This window comes from Globicephala melas, chromosome 2 (genome assembly GCF_963455315.2).
Source record: "Globicephala melas chromosome 2, mGloMel1.2, whole genome shotgun sequence".
Taxonomy (NCBI): domain Eukaryota; kingdom Metazoa; phylum Chordata; class Mammalia; order Artiodactyla; family Delphinidae; genus Globicephala; species Globicephala melas.
This window is the reverse complement of record NC_083315.2, coordinates 14759137-14784855: the sequence shown is the minus strand read 5'-3', so window position 1 is coordinate 14784855 and position 25719 is coordinate 14759137. Positions and strand designations below refer to the sequence as shown.

Below are 25719 nucleotides of genomic sequence, written 5' to 3'. Positions count from 1 at the left end.
TCCAGTAGTTTTGGGTGTGCCAAGAGCCATCAGTTTCCCAAAGGGGAAGATCGCAGTCAGCACCTAGATTTGTTGGCAGTCCCTCAGGCAGCAGCATACTGGAAAAGTATGCAGTCAAATCCTCTCCAGGGATGAACTGGGAGACAGGTATTTTGTCTGCTCCCTCTCTACTGAGCCTTGAGGGGATAGCCAATGCAAGTGATGCAAGTGCTCACAGGTGTGCCTGTTAACAATTGCTTCTTTGTGTGCTACAGTCCTGTGGGACTCATGAATGCAAACCCCGTTGTCTCTCAGAGCAAGACGACCTGGGGGCCTGTCCTCAGGTGGCAGCCACAAAAGCTGGGTGCCAGACATGTGTGCAAGCTCCTTCCAGAGAGATGCTGGTGACTTGGTTTTATCCTTGGACTGAGCCAAAGGAACAAGGGAGGGGAAGTACCCACTGGCTCTTTTGGGCTCCAGAGGATCACAGTAAGCACCTAGATGTGTGCACTTTCATTATGGGTATTTTCTCAGTTGCCTCATGTATAGCAGTCACTCAGCTAATCTTGGATTTCTCTCAAAGGAAATTGCTCCTTGTGTAGCTGTACATTCAGTGTATCCATGGGAAGAGGGGAAGTCAGGCGCCTCCTATGCTGCCATCTTGGTCAAAAGATCTCAGCATTAAGTTATACTCAAAAACACAGTAATGACAGTGTTCTGGTCTACTCCAATCACCTGGTATAGGAATGAACTCAGGAAATCAGACAGAAGAAACGTATAGGGCAAGTTACATGGGAAAGGGTATGGAGCATACATGCCCTCTCTGGGCACTCTACTCTCCTAGCATATCCACATCTTCACTAACCCAAAAGCTCTCTGTCATGCAATATTGATTTTTTTTTCTTTTTAATCATATACTTACTGACCTGGGAGATAAGTTATGCTCTCTTAGTTCTGTGAGTTTCATTTCTGTACGTCATTTTTTGGCAACAAGACTTTTTAAAAGATTAGAAAATCCAATACTTAGAGCTAAGCAAACATCTTACCTGCTCATTTGTTTTCTTAAAAAAATAAAAAAGAATAAACAGTGTCAGTTAATGAAATTAGAACACTCCCTAACACAATACACAAAAATAAACTCAAAATGGATTAAAGACCTAAAAGTAAGACCAGAAACTATAAAATTCTCAGAGGAAAACATAGGAAGAACGCTCTTTGACATAAATCACAGCAAGATCTTTTCTGACCTGCCTTCAAGAGTAGGAAATAAAAACAAAAATAAACAAATGGGACCTAATGAAACTTAAAAGCTTCCGCACAGCAAAGCAAACCATAAACAAGATGAAAAGACAACTCTCAGAATGGGAGAAAATAATTGCAAACGAATCAAAAGACAAAAATCTACAAAATATACAAATAGCTCATGCAGATCAATATTAAAAAAACAAACAACCCAATCAAAAAATGGGCAGAAGACCTGAATAGACATTTCTCCAAAGAAGATATACAGATGGCCAACAAACACATGAAAAGATACTCAACATCACTAATTATTAGAGAAATGCAAATCAAAACTACAATGAGGTATCATCTCATACCAGTCAGAATGGCCATCATCAAAAAATCTACAAACAATAAATGCTGGAGAGGGTGTGGAGAAAAGAGAACCCTCTTGCACTGTTGGTGGGAATGTAAATTGATACGGCCACTATGGAGAACAGTATGGAGGTTCCTTAAAGAACTAAAAATAGAATTACCATATGACCCAGCAATCCCACTACTGGGCATATACCCAGAGAAAACCATAACTCAAAAAGACACATGCACCCCCAATGTTCATTGCAGCACTATTTACAATAGCCAGGTCATGGAAGCAACCTAAATGCCTATTGACAGACGAATGGATAAAGAAGATGTGGTGCATATATACAATGGAATATTACTCAGCCATAAAAAGGAACAAAATTGGGTTATTTATAGAGACGTGGATGGACCTAAAGACTGTCATACAGAGTGAAGTAAGTCACAAAGAGAAAACAAGTATCGTATATTAACGCATATATGTGGAATCTAGAAAAATGGTACAGATGAACCTGTTTGCAAGGCAGAAATAGAGACACAGATGTAGAGAACAAACGTATGGACACCAAGGCGGGGAAAGAGGGGTGGTGGGATGAGTTGGGAGATTGGGATTGACATGTACACTAACTAATACATATAAAATAGATAACTAATGAGAACCTGCTGTATAGCACAGGGAACTCCACTTTGCTGTACAGTAGAAACTAACACAATATTGTAAAACAACTATATGTACCCCAGTAAAATAAATAAATAAATATAAATAAAACCTAAAAGAGAAACACTGATGAAAACAAAACAAAACAAAATATAAATTCTCATTGGTGGCTATTAAACTGTGTTTCAATTACTGTTTCATGTTAATACTTTTATGATAAACACTGGCAGGTTGACTCATCAGAATATGATATATAGCACTGAAGATTCATCCCAGTGTACTGAAAGGGGCTTCAGAAATGTTAGCCTGAGGCCCTGTAAGCTACCTTGCAACCTTTTAGAAGCAGTACAACAAAGAAATGCAGACATTGTGAATTAAAGAGGAAAATTCCCATGAGTGTTAAAGAAATTTCTTTAGCATATGGAAGTGTATAATTCTAAGTACGAAATAGACATTTTCAGGTCTGATTCTAGCTTCCCTGAATGTGTTCCTTTCTCTCTCAGCATTTGTCAAATGTATTTGAAGTTCATTCAAGCCACTTGGGTTGCATTTTGAAAGTGGCTCATGGAAATTTAAGCAGACAGTACCCATTAACATTAATGGACTTCCTCAGGCAAAATTCCCCCATACTGGGCTCAATATTAACCTCAGTATGAGGTTAAATTTTCCCAAATATTTAGAGAATACTCAATTCTTCAAAAGTATCCCAAATGCTATGTCAGTAACAGAAATCCAGTTAACTATGTAAAATTCAAGCAGCACAGCTACTAGATGTGAAGGTTAGATCCATGATTTGTGAAGATTCCCACCAGAATTGATTGATACATTTTTCTCACTGCATTTCTTTTGTTCCAATGGGGTTTATAGGCACAGCGCTTGTTGTCCAGTGGGACCACGTACATCTCCAGGATAATTACAACCTGGGAAGCTTCACATTCCAAGCAACCCTCCTCATGGATGGACGCATCATCTTCGGATATAAGGAAGTAAGTAATGTACTGATAATCTCCTTCCCTATTGACTTGACCTCTCTATCTTTTCCTCCAAGTGTCAAGAAAAGGACATTTTACAGTCATGAACCTCAGATCATTTTCTCACCTCTTGGTTTCTTTTGCTTTATTGAAAAAAATACAATTTTTAAAATCTACCGAGTAGCACTAATTGTTAATTCTTTGGGTTTTGTTTTATTTTGCATTCTGATATCCTTGGCATTCTGACCCATGAGTTTCATAAAATTATTAAATAATTATATTCTTGTGGTAGTATAATGAAATATCTCTAAGAAAAAATATTTCCAATTTGGAAGGATTTTCATCTAAATCTGATTACTTATATTTATACTATTTATTTGTTTTTGCCTTGTCAACTTCTTTGACATTTTTTGGCTATAATTTCAAAAGTGTTAATAGACATGAAGTCTTGTGTGGCTCAATGACCCAATACTGAAAGTATTCCACGACAGCTGAGTCCACAATCCCTTTGGCCAATGTTTATTGCCACCTGATAGGAAAGATTAATTAGAGATCAAAGTGACAGACAGAATAAAGAAATTTAAACTTAGTTTGTTTCATTTTACCAAATTGACAGGGAATGGAAATTGACTAAATTGTAGCCTTTAATTTACAGAACGTCTAAATTAGAATAATAGCATGTTTGGCTTAAAACTCTATTGACAGTGTAATTAAGGTCTATTAGACAACCTAAACTTTGGGGGAAGAAAATAAAGAATATAAGAATAATATATCAGATGTGATGTTTTAGGCAGTCAGTAGTCACAATGTGAATTGATAATGGGCATTATTAACCCATGGATTAATGGGTATTTATAATACAGACTCAACATCTTATTTTCAATTGAAGGGTTATTTTTCCCTTGGGAAATGAATCCCTGGCTATTAAAAAGTTGCTGGCAATTTAAAAAGGATTCGCTTTGGTCATGTCTTCTGAAATCTATCTTTTCTATAAAGTGAGGGATGGTTGTATTTCAACTCAATAGGCCAACTTTTGGAAATCTCATAACCATGTTAAATGTTTCCACTCTTTTGAAGAATTCTTCCGTGTGGAATTACTCATTTACTTGGGGCAATAGTATACACAGAATATAATGCAAGATCTGTTCTGCTTGGTGCTTCCTTATCCAGGGCTATATTTTGGTATCATAGCCCACCATATCCTTATATCACACTCCCTGGAAGCTGAGACAGTATTGCTCAAAGGGACTCATTCTAGTTTTCATTGTAATCTAGTGTATTGCTGGGACTGCAGAATGATGTTATGGAATATTATTTTCAACATTTTAACCAACAGTGGTAAAATTTCTGGAAAGAGGCAGAGTCAGTAAGTCTAGAATCTAAAATCTCACTAATTGCAGGCTTTGTCAAAACAGAGGTTTGTGTTCTTATTGTGGTCTCTCTCGCTAGTCTTTATTATCAAAATTGTCATCTTTATTTATACTGTTCTCAATGGGTGTCTCACATTGCAGAGTAACAGTTTATTTTTCCTATTCTCTCTTTGTAGTGAGGTTGGTATTTTTAAAATGTCCTTTTCTTTTCTTTATTTAATCAAAGAGAAATTTTCCATTATGGTTTTCCTGTTTTGTCATGAGACTATTAAGCTGACAGGCAATTTTAACACTTTCTTACTATTTCCAGACTATCAGTCCTTCTGAATTTAGAGTTCTAAAGAAATCACTACTTTATTATTTGCCTCTCTGTCCTGGTTAAAAAACGGTTACTTATTTCCTATTCTACCTCTTTGCTTCCTGATAACTGTCATGTATTTTATTTTGCTGAGGCAAAATTTCTATGTGTAAAATTTGCCACAATAAGGATCCCCATGCATTTGAGGTGAGAGCTAGGTGCTCCTGGCCTTTCTAGAAAAATATTTATAATTTCAATTACATAAATATTATGTAATTGATGTATTATCTTTACATAATGTATTATCCTTGACAAAGTGCTTTCACATACATTATAGTTTTCAATTCTTCAACAGTAACTTATATTCTTAATATTCTTAGCCTTGTACAAAGGCACTGGCACATAAAAGGTGTTTAATGAATGTGTGTGGCTTAATTATGGAGTTAGATCATACACAGTTTATCTTTATTTTATCTTTATTTATCTTTATTTATTTTATAGCTAAGCAGACAATCAGAAAGGTTAAATGACATGCTTGAGTTTACAGAGCTAGTTAAGGACAAATCCAGAACAAAAAACCTTAATGTGGTGACCCCAAAATACCTCAACATTTTTTTCTCTCCCAAGGAGATTATGTAAAACAAGTCACAAATCTATTTCTCATTTGTGTTTTTCCAATAAATATTTGTTAATGTTTGGTGTTTAGTAATCTTTTTATAAGACTCCCATATATTACACAATTACAGTCCCATGAAGTCAGGAGAAGTATTCCTAATTAAGCTATAGAGCTAATGAAATTGTAAGACCCTAAGAATATAAGGAGTATAATTTTGTATTCCTATTCAGATTAAATATACCGAAGCAAAGTTATAGGTTGGAAGGTAAGTGCAGTTCTTACTCTAATTAGTTGCTTTTAACTGATTAATGCCAGCTTTGTTTTATTTTATTATATTTTACATGAGTGAGAAGAAAAATTCTGATTTATTCAGAAACTACTAATAATTTTACTCAACATGGAGGAAAATTAGTATTTCATTGAATAGATTTTTGACACAAATTTCACTTTTATTACCCTCAAATGATTTATTCCAGTAGTTAATTATGTTTCTCTTAGTAACTCTTTTTTTTTTTCTTTGCCGTATGCGGGCCTCTCACCGTTGTGGCCTCTCCCGTTGCGGAGCACAGGCTCCGGATGCGCAGGCTCAGTGGCCATGGCTCACGGGCCCAGCCGCTCCACAGCATGTGGGATCTTCCCAGACCGGGGCACGAACCTGTGTCCCCTGCATCGGCAGGCACACTCTCAACCACTGCACCACCAGGGAAGCCCCTCTCTTAGTAACTCTTAATGTGCCAACTGCCCATACTAACCACTCAGATGACCTCCAGTTCTGTCATGTTCTGTATGTAGTCATGTCTCCAGCAGCATAATTTTTCACAGTGCAGACTGTGATAAATAATGATCAATAAATTAGAAAATACATTTGTACTTATTACAATCTTAATGAGATTGAGATAGGGCAGTTACTACTGCTGTTTGAAATAAGAGTAAATACAGATTTGTTCAAAGAATTTAATGATCCTTCACAAAGTCACAGTGTTCTCCTAACCATACTGGTGAGAGAAGTAGTGGGGACACAGATTCCTTTAAATAATTAAGTTACCTCTCCCAAGATTATAGCTCTTTATTATTCAACCAAAGATTTGAAATTATGTTTTAAGTTATAGGCCCTTATTGCTACACAGCTGTTTATTTTAGTTAATTTCAAAGATACAGTTTACTTAGGATGGAAGTCAAAACACAAAAAACATACTGTTTTTTTCAAAATTTTCCTCTCAAATTATCAACCATTCACTTTAATGCATTTTTCAATTTCAGGGTATCCATTTGTTTCTTTTGCATAGATTTAATTACCTAATGAAATTAACCATCTTGTCATCTATATTCTTAAATATATTAATAACAGTTCTTTTAAAGTTTATAGCTAACTCTAATATCTAGATTTCCTATGGGTCTGTTTCTATCATCTCTTTTTTACTGTTTCTTTTTCTGTAGATTTTCATTCACTGGTCATGTCTCCTTGCATGTTAGGTAATTTTCGATCAAATGTTGGGCATTGTTTACAAAATAGTAAAGAGATGCTTTGAGGTTGTGGATGATATTTTCTTCTTCAAGGAAGGGTTTACTTTTTTTGTTAGGCAGTTAGGAGGGAACAGATTACTTACTACTGAGCAGGACTAAGCTCATTCACAGTTGAGCATTGGCCCTTATAAAAACTGGTATATTTCTGGTTAGCCCTAACTCTTAGAATGTAGTCCTTCAGGAATCTCCACATAACCCTGGGTAATTACTATGGACCTTTTGCCTTAGTGGTCCTGAACTCTGTGTTTTCCACAACTTCATGAGACTGCCTGAAGTTCTGTTCAAATTTTCTGTCTCTAAATCTGGCTCATTAACTGTCAAATGCCTTGAAGGGAAAGCAGTGTTTGTTTCACCTCTGTGATTTCCTTTCTTTGGAATCTTGGCTTTTCAGGTCCTTGTTCTTTGACAGCCACCTGATGCCTTCAACAGATGCTTTTCATATGTTTTTTATCTTTCCTGCTTGGTCTCAGTAGTAGAAATGATGGCCTTATACAAGTTTGTCTGCCATAACCAGAAGCCCCATTCATTTTTAAAAGCAACCTCCAAATTTGTAAAATCTAACATTTATTGAGCTCTTTATATATGCTAGGCAGTGACCGACATGCTTAAAATTTGTCTCATATTATTCTCACAAAAACTGAGAGGTTGTCACTTTTATCATTTACAGAGAAGGAACCCAAAACACCCAGAGAGGTTAAGTAACTTTCCCAAAATTATGAAACAAAGATTCATCCAAGGGAATATGACTCCAGAGCCCATAGGCCCAACCACTGTACCTTAGTGCCTCCCTACAAGCTTCCTTTTCAAGAAATGGCTGTATTGCTTTATTCACTTTGATATCCCTGACAGTCTTACCTGGTTAGTCATTATTGTAGTGTAACTCAGCCACTTGAGAGCACAGGTAAGAATGGTTTGCCTTTCCACAGCACTTATTTTATTAATTTTTTTAAAAAAGTGAAAAGAAGTTGTGCATAAGTAAAAATAATAGTAAAAACATATGTCCTTTCTTAGATAAATGGAATTTGGAAAAATCAAATTCCCGTTTCCTATTCTGTTAATAGAAATAACTAGCTGTCATCCTAGAAACCAGATTCTTTATATTATTTTAAGTTACCATTGAATAGTGATGATTGTTTGCTTTATTACAGTATAGACCTGAAATTCTTGGTCTCTTGACAATGTAACAAGGAAACTACCTGTTCACAAGAAAGATATGATTCCAGACACATTAGAGACTTGAAATCAAATGTCTTATATTTCTTAAGGCTGCCTATCCTAGTATGCTATCATATATTAGAAGTTGCATTTCCTCTGACTTGTTTCATCTCTCTTCTCCTATTATATTTTGAATTTATTGTTACTTTAGATACAGACTCAGGAAGGATGTGATTCATTTTGTGTCTATTGGAAATTTGATTAATTTTTTTCACCAGTTCATGGGAGGTACAGAGTGGTCATCAGTTTGAGACAATACAATTAAAAAGTCACGTAATCCTTCTACATGGCCACAGGGGAACTCATAGAGAATACATATCTCACCTGAGAGTCAGCCCACTTTATCCATTTTCTTGGTTGAATACCTTACAGTCTCCTTCAGCAGCAAATTTTAGAGGAGGTCTGTATAGAGGAACTTTATTGTTTATTAAGTAAAATTACTTTTTAATTACTTCTACCATTTAAGTATTTAATCCTAATGTTCCTTAGTGTAACATTTACTGTTTCTGTGGAAGAATGCATAGTTAATAAATCACCATTGCCAATTGGTTGGAGGTTTAACTGTCACCCTAAATGCATTTTTAAAATTTATTTGAAGACGATTTCTCTTGTTTAAACTGTAATGACCCTTCATTCGTGGTAATCATCCTGAAAGCATTAAAAGATGAACACTTGCTGAGCTTGTAAAATTTATAGAAAAAAATAATTCAAGAGGGTAAGAGAAAGCCAAAAAGAACTGAACAGTGAAACAATTGACATTTAGATATGAAGTGATTTGCCTTTATGGCTATTGCTGTATATGTGAGAATGTTTAACATGTGTTAAAATAATATATATGCATCCAAGAAACTATATATATATATATATATGAAATTTAAATAAAATTTATTTAACAAATGTATAAGATTGAGAAAACCCAGATGACATGAAATGCTAATTATAAACTCTCAGGAAAGAATCCCATAACTGAGAACATGTCTCTGCAGAGGAAAGCAAAGCAAAATGGCTCTTTAATAAATTAAGTAAATGTCTCTCAAATTGTGTGTTTTCTAAATTGAGCATTTCCCAGAATGTGCTTTTCCCAATGCCTATTAGCAATGAAAGGCTCTGAGAAGAACAGCCACAAAGGTAAATTAACTTCATTTAACCCAGAGCTGATCAAACTTTTTTGACCTGGGAATGCATTTTTCATGGAACATCTATTACCACCACCCAGGAAGGTGTGGGGAATGTTGAATTAAAAAAACAATTCATGTGGTGCAGCCACTATGGAGAACAATATGGAGGTTCCTCAAAAAACTAAAAATAGGGGCTTCCCTGGTGGCGCAGTGGTTGGGGGTCCGCCTGCCGATGCAGGGGACGTGGGTTCGTGCCCCGGTCCGGGAGAATCCCACATGCCACAGAGCAGCTGGGCCTGTGAGCCGTGGCCACTGAGCCTGCGCGTCCGGAGCCTGTGCTCCTCAATGGGAGAGGCCGCAGCAGTGAGAGGCCCGCGTACCGCAAAGGAAAAAAAAAAAAAAAAAAACTAAAAATAGAGTTGCCATTTGCTCCAGCAATCCCACTCTTGGACATATATCCAAACAAAACTATAATTCAAAAAGATATATGCACCCTTATGTTTATTGCAGCACTATTTACAATAGCCAAGACATGAAAGCAACCTAAATGTCCATCAGCAGATGAATGGATAAAGAAGATGTGGTACATGTATACAATGGACTACTCAGCCATAAAAAAGAATGAAATAATGCTATTTGCAGCAACATGGATGCAACTAGAGATTATCATACTAAGTAAAGTAAGTCAGACAGAGAAAGACAAATACCATATGATATCACTTACATGTGGAATCTAAAATATGACACAAATGAACTTATCAACAAATCAGAAACAGACTTACAGACATAGAGAACAGACTTGTGGTTGCCAAGGGGGAGGGTGTGTGGGGGAGGGAAAGATTGGGAGTTTGGGATTAGCAGATCTGAACTATTATGTATAGAATGGATAAACAACAAGATCCTACTGTGTGGCGCAGAGAGCTATATTCAGTATCCTGTGATAGGCTGGGATGGAGGGGAGTGTGAGAAAGAATATATGTGTGTATAACGGAATCACTTTGCTGTACAGCCGGGATTAGCATGGCATTGTGAATCAACTACACTTCAATAAAATTTAAAAGAATTCCAAAAAAATTGTAGACACAGATGATTTTATATCTTAGCACTTCCCTGTATTTTAAGTACATAAAGCATAAAGTTGTATCTACATGGCTTTATTTAGGATCTAATTCATTTGCATTTGCACTTTTTTGTTATCTCACATATTAAAGCTCCCAACATTTTAATTTTCTTTAATTTCCCATAGTGTAAGAAAATGACAAATTGAACCCGTTCTCCCTTTATAATGTTGTGAGTAAAAATAAGTAAATAAAGTAGCAAGGAAGCAAGATCAATAATCTAGAAGAAATAATTGTAGAAACAGAAATCTTGTTCTAATGCTGGCCCTGCCCCTAGCGGGTTATGTTGTCCTTGGACAAGGTATTTGATCTTCCTGGGTACGTTTTCTCCTTCCAAGCCCCACTTCCATTTAAGCTTTGTGGTGACGTGGAGAGGTTTGTTCTACATGTTCTACATGTGCTCCTGCCGGTATAGACCATATCCAGTCCCTGCTCTGAGGATTCCAGGATCAAAGAGCTAATTTATCCCTAAGGCAAAAGGCCTCGTACTTTCCCCATGTCTCCCCAAACCCAGGGTGCAGTTTCCTAATCCCGTTCCTTTTCCCAGCCGTGTTTAGGCAAGTTCCCTTTTGTAGCCATAGTCCCAGATAAAGTCCCCATTATGGTTTTGACTATCTTGAGCCACGTTGCATAGGCTTCTTCAGGGGGCTCCTGCCTCACTATATTCTTTTATATGATGCTCCCACTCTAGTTTGTCAGTTCAGTACTGGGCAGTCCCTATATTAAAAGAGGGAGCTATTTTTACTTACCAACTTCATGCTGTTGTCTCCTTCCAGATTTTCTATGGGGTACGATTGTGGAGATGGGGGTAAGAGGAATGTTAGATTATATCTTTAACGTATGGCTCGCCTTTGCTTTCATGCCATCAAGTAAGTGCATTGCTCGATACCTAGCATATGAAAAGAGTTCAGAATCTAAAAGCTAGAAAGGGATTCAAATAATCGTGCGACATGTTAACAATATTCAGGAAAGCAAATGGATGTTTTTATAATGTCAAATTTAACTGAAAGCCCTTCTATTCAAATGTAGTTTTCAGACAACTAATACTCAGGGCTTTATGCATTGCTTTGAGCATGACTTTTTAAAATTGGACGCCCTACTGAGTAAGGAGAAGCCGGATCAGACATTTAAGGGAGATAAGGTAGGAACTTAAGGGTTAAGTGAAGGTAAGAATGGTTAAAATTTTAAACTTTGGGGGTTTTTTACTGTATATATATTAAGCTATTAGACATCACATTGCTGATTCGCGAGTTAACAAAAATGAGTTTAGACTAATTCCTCTCCAGTTGCGTCTGATAGGCATATGATTCATACTTGGGAGCACATACTCTGCAGTCAAACCCTTGCTGAGATGCTGCGCTGCCTATTAGATAGATAGCTGGGCCATAATGGAAACGAGTGAATGTTTTGGCAAGGTTTGAAGGGCAGAACAGAGAGAAAAATAAAATTCTATTCCCTGCGACTCAAGCAGCATGCTGTTATCCCCTTAACTGTTTTAGAGACAGACGTTCATGTTTTCGGTATTGTGTCAGGCCCTTGTGTGCTGGAGAATGATACCGCAGCACGGAAAAGAGAACAACTTTTGTATTTGAATCTTCCTCCAAAGGCCAGCATGCTCTGCCCTACCTTTACTGACTCCTAATATCATTTCCTACGTTAATTTTGTCTAGTTATTCCAACTCTTTTCTGTCGCTATACTTCATTTGCTTACTGTATCATTTATAGAAAAAAATTATACTTACTTAAATAACAAACTTATCTGTGTCTTGTGAAATGGAAGGAAAATTAAAACACCTTAAAGAAAAGAGTTTATAAATGCTTATGTAAGCTGAAATGGAAGCATATTTTAACTGGCGTTAATGCTCCTTTTCTATATCTATCCTGTGGAATGAATCTAATTGTAAAACTCCTTCTCAGAAATGTATGATTCATTACAAATCATACAGAGGCCGAGTGAAGATTTAGCTTTGCTTTAATTATAAAAAGGCAAGTATTATAGGCATTTGAAAATAATGAACTACATTTTTTTTTAAAGCTTGTGTAGTTCAGAGTTTGTATTATTTCAGATTGGCTTCCTGACATCCCCAGGAACTAAGTTAGGAGACATTTTAAGGATGAATATAAATTTGTAGATAGGATAAAGGATAGCTTCCATAAGCAGAGTTTTTGTACTTTGGGCATCATCTTTCGTCCCTGCTTCTCTGACTTGGGTACTTATCCAATACAGAGTCCTCTATAGACTAGGGGACTGTGACACTATGACAGATCCTTTCTTGCACACTTTTGGCTCTAATTCTAGATAGTTTATTTATATACGTACACACAATTGCTTTGTTGACGTTAGTCAAAAAATAGCTCATGTTAAATGTGGTTTTAGCAGTGCTCCTGATTCAGCCTAACAAACGGCCTCTCATTCTAAACTGTCGTTGGAACCTGCAGTCTGGCTCACAGAGAGCTCACACAGCCCAATTACTTGGCTGCAGTAAGTGTGAGTGGATGAACCATCCTTACGCTGAACAACCCCACGCCTTTGAGGTTTTGAGGTAAAAAGATAACAGTCCAAGAAGGCAAAGTGAAAAAGATAGGACAGTATCAGGTGGAGAGAGGCAGACATGTTCTTGAAAGAAATCTAAGAGAAAGCCTGGACTTTGCCTCGTTAATCTTTTACCAAATTAAGCATTTAATTCAATTGGCCATAGTGTTTTGTTTTCTAAACCTGATATGTAATCATTTTATCAAAGGTTTGGGTGGCTTCTAGGAAAATGTAGGGAATCAAAAGCTTCTTGTACATTTTCATGTTAATATTTAATCAGGATAAAATACCAGAGTTTTAGAAATTCTATGCTTTTATTCATGAACTCTATAAAATTTGGAAGAAAAGCATTTGAGGCCAGTGGTATTGCCATCGTCCTTTTCCACTGCTTCCTGCCCTAGTCTCCTCCATCTCTGGATGCTTCAGTACACACCATCCTCATAGCCAGCAATGGAAATGAACCCTGAAGGTGTGCAACAGCATGCTGGCTCCGATGAAAAACTCAACTCCATTTTTCCTGCTGTTAAGACCAAAAGTCTTGGTGACACTGTTGACTCTCTTCTTTTTCTCACTCTCCTTAAATCCATGGCATATTCGTCCAGAATCATCTTCCTGTCGCTCCAGCTCTTATACTTATCACTTATCTAGTGTACTCCAAGCCACCCATTTCTCATCTGCAAAATGGTGATACCCTTCTAACTAGTTTCTCTGTCTCTCTTTTCCCCCTCCAGTCCAGATTACACATCAGTTAGTGTGATCTTTTTCAGATGTAAGGGAATGTCCTTCCTCTGTTCAAGACGGTCTAACCCTTCCCCATACAACTTGGAATAAAATCCAGAGTCATTGCCGTGGCTTGCAGGGAATACATGCTCCCTCTGATCTGTCGTCACTGCGTCCCATCACCTTCAGCACTCTTATTTACTCCCTCTGCTCCAGTGATAACCTTTTATTTCCTAAAAGACAGCAAAAGCAATTCAAACACGGCCTTTGCATGTACTGGTCTCTCTACAGAGCTGTTCCCCAAATCTCCATATGGCAGGTTCTCCTACTACAGAAAAGTCACATTATCACAGAAATCTTCTGTGCCTCCTTCTCTTAAAGAGGCCCCCATCCCTCGCTGTATCTTCCCCATGTTTCCATTTCCTCCTTGGCACTTACCACCTCCTGGCATACTGTATTTTTTATGTTCACTTGTCTTCATGTCAGTCTCTACTCTCTAGAATGTAAGCTCTATGAGAGCAGGGGTTTTTTTGTTTTCTCCTGTAATTCCAGTGCCTACAATAATACAGAGAAAATGTTCAACTAATATAAATATTATAAATGAATATTATTATAAATAAATATTATTTGAATAATATATTCAAATATATTTATATTGAATAATATATATTCAATATATTCAATAATATATATATTCAATATATATATTCAATAATACATATATATATTGAATAATATAAATGAATATTATTATAAATAAATATTATAAATGATAAATATTATGAATGAATTCACCCTTATAATTTTTTTGGATCTTTATTAACAATGTACTTGGTGAAGCTTGGGAAAGTCTAGATCATTCAGTAGAATTAAATCGTTGAATTTGAGGTTTGAAAGAGTCCTTACAGGTCATCTACTGTCTTCCTAGAGGGTTGGCCAATTTACGATAGGATTATTTTCAGTGGACAAAAAACTCTCTACATTGTTAGGTTACCCATTTTGATTTTGCATGGATTTACCTTAAGTTAAATGAATCTAAATCTGGGTAAATTATACACCTTGGTCTTCATTTTTGGAATCCACAGAGAAAAGAATAAACTAGAAAATAAAAAGATACAGAAGAGTGAAAAAAAAGATGCAGAAAATGCATCTTTTTAATGGACCTTTCCAATATTTCAAGTTTAATTGTACCTAAAGAGATATTTATCTGATTCCCAGAAACCTAGGAGGAAGAATGCTACTTCATTTTCTATAGAGACACCCAGAGAAGTTTGTATTGGCTATTAGAGCTTTAGTAGAGAATGCATTGGTTAGTATTGCTGTGTAACAAATCACCCCAAAATGTAGTGGCCTAAACAACTCTATTTCTTATTTCTCACAAGGTATAAGACTGCTGATCTCAGCTGGCCTCACTCATGTGTCAGTTGCTAGCTGGTTGATTGGCTAGGGGCTAGTTGTTCAAGATGACCTCTGCTAGAAAGAAAACATTCCTCCACGTGTCTCTCATAGATCTTCAGCAGGGTATATTCTCATGGCAGTGGCAGAAGTCCCAGAAAGGAGGTGGAAATGTACAAGCACCTTTTCAAGCCTTTCTTCTGCTTCAAGTTTGCTGTTGTCTTCTTTTGCCATATTACTGAGGCAGAGGCAGAATGACAGAGGTCCACCAAGTGAGACGGCAGAGTATGGATAAAAAGAGGCCATGGACTGAGGCCGTTAGTGCAGTCAGTGTACCACAGATCAAATGCACAGGAGGAGAGAGTTTGACTTAGAGATAAAATATAAAGGAAGGGAGTGAAAAGAAAGAAAGAGATGGAGAAAACAAAATAAAAATGAAAAATGGCTAGATAAGGGAAGAGATAAAGAGAGATAGAAGAGATGGGGTAGATAATGTGAAGAGAAGAGAAGCTAGGATGTCTGCAGATCCAAGACATGTGACCTGAAAAACAAGCTCTCATATGATAATGTAATATTCATAACAATATAATAGAATTTTCCAGTTGATAACAATATAAACTCAAGCTCTGCTTTGAGTATGCGAAAGAAGAAGTACAATTAATTACCACAGAATTATCTGGTAAAATATTTCATACCTTGCAGAGGAAAACTGCAGTCATAGATGTTGTAAGAATGAAAGCAAGTAACAAATCCAGTAGCAAAACTTTCATACTTACTCCTAAGCAGGCATCTATTAATGATGCTGTTTAAAAATTATGAGCTTGTCTTATTAGGATATACAAAAATAACTTGAATTGGAAATTCTTTCTGTGGCTTTCTATCCCTTTGCCTTTTCTTCTTTCACTGTAAGTCTGTCTTAAATATAAATTGTACTTATATTAGCATTCTTCAACATGGAGTATAAACTGGGTAATAATATAATGTACCATAAGAAAAGGGATTACATACATTGATACTGAGTATGGCTTAGCAATTACCATAAATAAATTATATCAGAGTTTCATTTAGTAAATGAACTTTTAGGGACAAAAATCTTGGTTTGATTTTGTTTGTTTCTGTTGTCCAAATATCAGAATACTTCTTAATGGTGGTTAAGAACTGGACACACTGATATAAAACTGGCAATACTACAACATTGTTCAAGAGAGGACTGATTAGTACATAAAAGGAAAATATCTTCCATTTACTATTTTGAGATAATTCCACAAATTTCAGAAACATTAAAATTTCCTCTTAGTTTCAACAAAATAACACTTCTTACAACTTCATGATGTCAGGGGCAAAAATAAGAAGTACAGTCCTTATTACATCTTCTCTCCAAGTTATTTTCCTTCAAATTTACTTATTTATTTATTTTTGACTGCATTGGGTCTTTGTTGCTGCGCCCAGGCTTTCTCTAGTTGCGGAGAGTGGGGACTACTCTTTGTTGTGGTGCACGGGCTTCTCATTGCGGTGGCTTCTCTTGTTGCGGAGCATGGGCTGTAGGCACGCAGGCTTCAGTAGTTGTGGCGCGTGGGCTCAGTAGTTGTGGCTTGCAGGCTCTAGAGTGCAGGCTCAGTAGTTGTGGCACATGGGCTTAGTTGCTCTGCAACATGTGGGATCTTCCTGGGCCAGGGATCGAACCTGTGTCCCCTGCATTGGCAGGCAGATTCTTAACCACTGCAACACCAGGGAAGTCCCCTATTTTCCTTCTTTTTTATTGCCACGCTGTTTATTATGGCTTATACAACCATGTCTGATCTAATATGATCTTTAATGAATTACCCACAGATGGCCCACAATCTGCTTATTCTACTTAAAAGACTTGTTCGTGCATTTATCCTTCCATATTGTTTCTTGTCCCTTTATGTATTGAAGATGTTTTCATCCCCATTTTCATTTCTATAAAACTGGTAGTAAAGATAGTAATCGTATCTCCAATGATTCTTTTCTAAATCTAGAAAAAACGGCTCCAAGAGTTTGTCTCATTTATAACTGTTGTATCGTGTTTAATATAGTCTCAGTGTGTCCTAATTTTTTAAAACTGTACACATTATAAATGTCTATAATATGCAGATTTGGGCTCTATTGAGGTTTAAATTTAGGAAATATGACCTTGAACTGACCCATAATAATTCATAAGTTTTCCATATGAGTTTTAACCAGAATAGTGAAGTTCATCCGTTAAGAAGCAATTGCCAGATATCGCTATATATTAATCAACGATGATGTTGTTACATATATATTTATATATATTTAGGAATGCACGTCTTATCTTTCTCTAGGTTTTATATCTATAAGGCCACTTGTAAACAAGGATTTTTTAAAACTATGAAAATGAATATATAATAGAGTCTTTGGGGAAAACAAATGGTACAAAAAGAATCTCTATCTCTGTAATGATAGTCCGCACTACGTGCATTCATGGTGTGCCTGTATGTGTGAGAAATTTTCAGTATTCAGCATCAGTCAGATTCTCTGAGAATCTGTTACTTTCATCATCAAGTAGCCCTGTCTGTAGGACCAGGAACTCTCTTGTCACTTTAACCCATCGAATAGCACTAAACAGATGTTATTTTTAGATATTGTATGTTTTTCTTCTCTAATGTTTCCTGCTCTCTCTCTTTCTTCATCTCCATAATCAAATTTTATCCATTAAAAAAGATGGTCGCATTCCCCACACCTACCCCAAATGAAATTCAAACCTAACTCACAGCAATCTGCTTTTTCTTTTCCAGATTCCTGTCTTGGTCACACAGATAAGTTCGACCAATCACCCAGTGAAAGTGGGGCTGTCAGATGCATTTGTCGTTGTCCACAGGATCCAACAAATTCCCAGTATGTAGAAGAAGGGTAATGGCAGAGTCTGAGCCTGCTGTGGGGTAAATTTAAAGGAGATTGATCTAGGGCAGATGTGACTCTTTGAACAATCGAATCACTTAGCTAATTGCTGCTTGTTAATTATATTGTTTGGCTTGTAAGTCTTTTTGGCATTTGCTATCTCTCTGTTAGCGTTGAACTAATAATTTAGGTGAAGTGAAGTTAAATAGCCAAACCAAGAGAATTTGGATTCTTTGGAATAGTTAGCTTGGTTGTGCAGATATATTTCTTTTATTCATAGGAAGAGGAACATAAAAGAGTGACGGATCATTTGATTGATAGGTGTATGATTGTTTATTTCATTTAAATAAATTTATCAGCAAAAGATCAGCCTTGTACCGTTTCACGTTTAACATGTTTGTATAAAACTGTTTGAGAGCCTAAAGGAAGATTTTCAAAAAGTATAGACTGAGGTTAAAAAAATCTTGATGGAGCCATACCTACCACACAATATATTTTATTCTCTTTGTTTAAATCATTTTTGCCTATATCTAATCTAGCTTACATTTGTAGAAGAAAAACATACATGTTACTTTGGGCATCTGTTCATCGTATTAGAAATCCAAATGGTAACTGCTGTTTGTAGTAGTTCTGATCATGTAAATAGCCCTCTTTTGAAAGCTTCTGTTTTTTAAAACCTCCTTCTAGTTCAGGAACAGCCCTGAGGGTTGCTTGGGTATGTTAGTACCAAAGGTGACTGTTTGTGTCCCAGATGTACTTATGTAAAGCAAGAGGTTATGATACATCTCAAGATTAGATCATTCCTTTCCCTTTTGCTCAAAGTTCTTGAGCAAAATTCTTTATTTCATTATAGTGGTAGACTTAATTTATCACATGCATATGCTGCTTGGTCTTGACTTGAACTAATTCTGTTTATGTCACCTCAAATATAGAAAGTAAATGACGTGGAAATCAGACTTTTCAGAGCAGAGGATTGGCTGGAAACATTATAGGGGTTATCTTTCAATTACGGTTTAGAATGACATTCATATGTGGCAGTTCTGCTTGGTGAAGACCGTGAATCTTCCGTGGCTGTTTCTCCTTATTGGCTGAGAATTTGCGGGAGGTAATATTCCAGCCACCTGTTAAATCAAGGCAGATTTTCCAGAAACAAACCTGTACTGCGAACAAAGCAGAGATATATCCTTATGTGTAGGCAACATAAAGACATCCTGACAGAACTCTTAGTCAAGAGGCTGAACCCTGGGAGAGGCCAAGTTGACTTCTGTGTGAGGAGGAATGTTCTCACATTCTTCCCTTCAGAGGAGTTAGTCAAGCATGACCTGAGTCAATTACTGCACAAGTAAAAGAATCGCTAGTTTTAGTTTATTTGTGGCTTATTTCATCCCAGAAAGAATTTTATTTGCAGCTTCCTCAGAAGGCATCTTGGCCCACATTGAAGTGCTGATATATTATTGTTTAGAGAAAAAGACCCACCAACGTACAAAAAAAATTTTTTTACAAATGTATTGTAATATTCAAGTGTTGTGTCAGAACTGAGACATGATAAAATTGTACTCAGACTTCAGAGTCCCAAAATGCAATTTTGCACCCCTTGTTATATTGTAACAGGGTGACCATTATGTTTAGAGGGGAAAATATCCTTCTCAAATATAAATTTCATTGAATAAATTGGCAAAATTAATATGAATTTTGAGAACAGATTATGTCTAAAGTTTGGGAGTCAGCATTAATCTAAAGAAAGTACTCAAGCTTTGAGTTCAGGGAGAAGCTTCTCTCAGGCAGGCTATGTGCTGGAGTGACATTTACATTTCCTGTTGACCTCACTGTCACCTTGAGAAAATTTGCCAGGAAGGAACGGAAGTCCTGAGTTTCTAATCTACTCATCCCTGCCATTAGATGAGACTGTATTTCAGCAAGAACACTGGAATTGATGTGTTCTACTTAAAAATCTTTGGGGCAACAGAAAAATTTTAATCTCCTTAAAAATCTGTTCCCACATTTATCAGGTGTAACAGTATCTGTTACAGGAGGTACTGTATAATAGGAAAGATATGGTTGCATGGCTGCATTGTATTCTCAGCTGGAAAAAAAAAAAGCATACTTGTTTTCTTCAGACATTAGGCTAACCCAAGAATATCGTAATACAAGTTATACAAGTATCATTTTTTCCTGAGAAATCAGATGATTCCTAGAGATCAGTATGTTACTTACTTGTACAATTAGAATTTAGATAAATATTTAAGTCCTTTTCAAGATTCTGTTCCCCTATTTAATAATCTTCATTATTAGGAGTCATCCTCATAGGGAATTTAAATCTTTCATCTCTGTTACCCCTTTTTCTTCTCCTGAGTGAATTTAGGGAAAAACTGATCATTATCCTAAGTAATGGGCGGCTTGCTTTCTTCTGTATTCCAAGGTGCATTATTACACAGGACCTTGTTCTCATAAGATCAATTTTCTGTTCTTTAAATCATTTTGGTTACATGGGTTATAGAACCTAGATCCTTTGCTTAATCTAGCCATGACAACATGGGAAAGTGAGCCACAACGTTGAGAGTAATTTTTCCCAGTGGGACCACAATAGTATACCATTCTTATCAGATTTGGTGAAGGTTTGGTAGAGCATTCAAAAAGCTTTAAGGCAAAGTGAATTTGTTTATTACGAAGATTCCTCCCCGCCATCATAACATCAACAACAAAAAAATTGTTTTTCAGTTTTTAAAGGCTTCCAAATGTTTTCCATGTAACTTTCAGGCATAGTTTATTAAAATAGCCTTTACCTTTCAAAAAAGATTAGGTGATCTGATAGTTTAAAATATCAAAGGGAATTTAGGCATTGTTAGTAAATCAGTAAATAGTTCTGAAGTTACAAGGGGATTCCTTTGCTCCTTCAAAAAAATGAAAAATGTCTATGGTGAAATTAACCCTTATATTAAAAAAAGAAAAAGAAAAACTAGTTAAAAGTCCAGAATGTATAAGGGAAATTGTAATGTGAATACTGGTCATGAGACCTTGAACATATTATTTAATTTCTATAACTTTCTTTATATGCAAAATGACCATCTTAGTACCTAAGGTACAATATGTGTATAGCATGTGGTACCTGGCACAAAGTAACACTGTATTTATATTTACTTGTATTGCTTATCCATCGGCATCTACATTGTTACTTTAAAAAGACAGTGATGCTGACTGAGGTGTCCACACCCAGGCCCAGTGCCCATGAGAGTGAGGCCACAGGGAATTTCCACTCAAGGACACCTTGACACTCTCTGAAACTCATTCTTTCTGACGATGACAGCATTTGTTTCTTAACATATTGTTGTGTCTGTCTGTCCATGTGTATGTATATCTCTGCATCACCTTCTGTTTTTCATAAACTATTTTGTAGAACTTTAGAAACAGAAAAAAAAAAGTATAGAGATCATCCAATTCAATCTCCACAGGTACAGATGTGAAAAACAGGTCTACATACAATGACCTTGTTTATTCATTACAGAAATACGAGTGTAAAAATTATTATAAGCATAGTCCATATTAATTCAGAGGAATTGGTAAAATAATAGAAAACTCAAAGAAGGAAATTAAATTGCCTGTAAACCTACTACAGAGAGATAACAATCAATGTTTTCATATCTCTGCATCCAATCTTTTGTTTATAGTGTATACACACACAAACACACACACAGGGTAAGAAAATTGGCATTATCCTATACATATTTTTGCCACCTCTTTTTCTTATAATATATACAACACGTTTTTCTTACACTGCTAAATACCTGTGTAAACGTGGTCGTTAATAGCTGCAACAAATTCCTTTGTTTCATAATTTGTGTAATCTGTTTTCAGCACTGGTTTGTCATGTAGGTTGCTTTTCATATTAATTGTCAGTAAAACAGCAGTGCTAAACATCCTTGCTTTTGAATTTTTACTCATATCTAATCCATAAAAAATGAATATGTAACCATGGAATGTTAATGAATTTTTATGTATTTTGACAGATTGCTTTCTGTAAGGGTTGTACCAATCTACTCCCCCACCAGCATCGTATCAGATATCCCATTTCCCCAAATGCTCTCAGACATTACTATCATTTTTTAAACTTCGCAAATTTGATAAGCAGAACGTGATATTTCATTGTTGCTCTAATATTCTTTTGATTACCAGAAAGTTCTAACATTGTCATATATTCATAGGTCATGTGGAATTGCCATAATTTCTGGTTAAGTAGCTCTGCTAAGTAATTCTTTCTCAGCCTCAGCTCGTGACCCTCCATATTTTTTTCTGCAGTGTGCAGAGGCCTTCCTGGGTAAACCTACAGTGCTCTCTAGTACTGTTCTACTTGTTTGTTTCTCTCTCCTCCCGTTTAACGTATTGAATTTTGATCTTAATCTCCACAGTGCTGACCTTCCCCATCATCCCTCACCTTTTTCTCCACCCTCTGAGCTTAATGAGCATAACATTTCCAGCAAGAAACCCAGAAAATCCGTTCATGCCTCCATGGTCCGTTTATTTGGAAACTTAAGTCTATGTCATTTCAGTAATGTGAAAGTTACTTTAACACACACACGCAGAATTCTTGTACTAGAAACTAATCTGGAAAGCAGCTGACCTAACTTGAAATGGTTCTACTACAAGTTATGATAATGGCAATTTCTGAATCCCTTAGAATACTCCACTTTTTTCTTCTCACCAGCATGCATCATCTGGTTCTTTCTTAACACCAATCCCTTTCTCATCAGCATCTTCTGTTTTAAATTTATTGACATTGTGTATGCTACAGTGTGCCTTTGCTTTTTGGTTATTATTATTCACAGCTCAATAAGAAACATTAGCATTTTCAAAAATAAAACTGACAACTAATTTGGAGAGAAAACATATTTTAAAAATACTTAGAGATTTAGGGAACTCTTTGAGGAACATTGTATATAGTTTGCCGTACACGGTCTCTTTATGAGCTTACAGACCAGTGAGCAGTTTCTCAAAGAACTTGATCAAAATTATGTTCACAGACTGAAAAGAAAAAAATAACTTTAAGAAACAGAGATGCACTTTTATTACGCAAAATGTCTTAAGCGTTAATTCTCAAAAAAATAGTAGTATAGACCAGTACTGTCCAATAGAACTTTCTGTGCTGATGAAATGTTTTAAATCTGAATTGTCCAATACAGACCTACTAGCTACATGTGACTACTATGCACTTAAAATGTGGCTAGTGAAACTGGGGTATTGAATTTTTAATTGGATTCAATTAATTTTAAGAGTTATGTATGACTATTGGTCACCATACTGAACAGGGTGACAGTGGACCATATACACATGTTTAAATAGAACATTAAATTTCAAGTATAATATTTACATTAACCTACTTTTTACTTCTTCTTTGCCTTCTGAAAGGCCTTAGAATTTTCGATATTATTCAGTGATACATTTTCAAATTTAAGCATTTCACTTTTATTGATTTTGCCCATAAAAAAATTGTAATTTTGGATTCAGTGGTAGGACACATCCATTAGAATTACTTAGCAACTAAAATAAAAGAACATGTTGACAAACTATGGAAGAAACAAATAGTCTTGGAAAAACATGACTTTTTTTCTTAACAATTTATACACCCCAATTAAAGCTCTTTCAGAAGAACTGAGCCTCACCTGTTATTTTCAAAGTTATCAGGGTCTTTTCATTCATTTAAGGACGGATTGCTCTACAAATCCTTCAGGAAATTGTGTCATCTTACCTTGTGTTCCTCAAAATGGAAAACACTTCAAGCTTATTCATTTTACAGAAGATAAAATTGCTTCTCTTTACCACACAGCTTCATTAGGTGCTTCTGTTGTCAAGTACACACTAGCTTACTCGAGGCTGAACAAAAGGAAGAAGAAATAGAAATCATGACATTTTCCCCATAAAGTATCCTCTCACAAAACTCTTCCAAGATAGATAGCATTATGCAAAGTGATGTTTTATTGCTTTAATACATACATTTCTAACATACCCTATTTGCTTAATCTTGATTTTTCAAAAGAAGCAAAAATTTAAGAATTTTCTGGATATTATAAATCACTGATTGATTTTGACATATTTGAGAATTTTTTTTAGAATTTCTATGAACACAAAAGAATAATGAGAGGAAAATATGAGAGGTTCAGATTAGCGCCTCATGGTTACCTAAATTTTATGTTGCCTTTTCCAATGCTGAATTATATTATTTTTTAATAGAACTACAGGGAGAATTTTTTTTTTTTTTTTTGCCACACTACACGGCACGCAGGATCTTAGTTACCTGACCAGGGATCGAACCTGTGCCCCCTGCAGTGGAAGTGCAGAGTCTTAACAACTGGACCGCCAGGGAAGTCCCAAGAATTTTTAAATGTTTCATGCAAAAGCATCTTCTATTTGTAGATGCTTTATTTCACAACTCCAACTAGCTAATTCTGGTAATGCATTGCATTTTCGTGTGGGAAGCTTATAACTTCTATAATAGTGCACTTTTTCTCTCAAGAGTCTCTTTTTTCCTGAGTCTTTATGCTGGGAATGAACTTGTAGTTGTGCAATACATGCTATTTTCATTAAAGAGTACTCAGTAAATGGTGCTGTGTGCTGGGCTCAGTGGGAACTAGTAAAGAAAATAAGAAATAATTATTTGGGACCAGTCATTAAGCATTGACAACACATAAATAAGGAAATGTTAGCTAATCATTTACTTGACAATCCAGACAAAATATTAAAATATTTATATAAAGAATCAGACAATTGAGGAAATTACTCATACATTCTCTGTGTGAATGTTAATTTTCAAGACAGACAAGTAAACTGGATCATGGCTAATCATGCCACAGGGTACTCATTAAACTGTTTTCATTTGAGCTAAAGTGGATATTGATTGGAGAGGATTCCTGGTGTTTCCATACAATCACTCTGTCCCTCCTGCTGATATTGTTTAAAATGTCTAAAACCATGCAATTCAATAGTTACACTTTGAATCATATCACCTTAAGATTTTGATTACTGAATTTTATTCTCTATGTGTTAGCTGCTCAGAGATTTATTTCATTTCATTTTTTAAAAAATTTTAAAAGCCCCCAATGGTTGTTATAGTTGATCTTGGTTTTGTTAAGATGTAATAAAACAGTTGAAGCTGTATCACCACAGCTAAGGTACTGAATGTTTGGTTCACCATTATTTTGGCTAACTTTCTAAGGAAGACACAGGGGCTAAATACATTTCTGGAATCAAATGAAAGCTTCTAGTATTGGCAGGAGCTACCAGTAATTACATTCCTAATTACTTGTTTTTGACAGGGAGATGTATGATACACAACAGAAATGACCATTTGGAAGCTGTCATTAATTGGCAGGTCATCAAACAAAACACATTCTCATTAATTTTTGTTTTATTAAATTCATCTCCTCCCAATAGTTGGAGTTATCTGAGCAGGTGATAGAACTAGCATGGCAAAAATGTCACTGCTTCCCTTTACCCCATTTGCATGATCAATAATTAAACTCCCAGAGGCTTCACAGTCATGTCCATAGTTTGAACTTTTCAAAGTGTAGTATGAAGTTAAAAGAAAACTGGTATTTTAAGCACCTACTAATATGATACTGTGCAAACTTTAGTATGAAGAAGACTCAGAAACCCCCATCACAGTGATCTCATGGCAAGTCTATATTATTTATTTATTTCCAAAACCTAAATTGTTTAGCAAAATGCATAGGAAAGCACGTGTCCTCTTTAGAC

General features: G+C 35.9%; 1 protein-coding gene across 3 annotated transcripts in view; it reads left to right on the top strand.

Annotated features, from left to right (window-relative positions):
- The window catches only part of PLXDC2 (plexin domain containing 2), a 414801-nt gene that overhangs the window by 285745 nt on the left and 103337 nt on the right, over positions 1-25719 (top strand). For all 3 annotated transcript variants that reach the window (XM_060293095.1, XM_060293094.2, XM_030837117.2), the window contains 2 exons: positions 3086-3204; positions 17874-17973. In XM_060293095.1, the coding sequence (XP_060149078.1) occupies positions 3086-3204; positions 17874-17973 (219 nt within the window). The remainder of the gene's footprint in view (positions 1-3085; positions 3205-17873; positions 17974-25719) is intronic.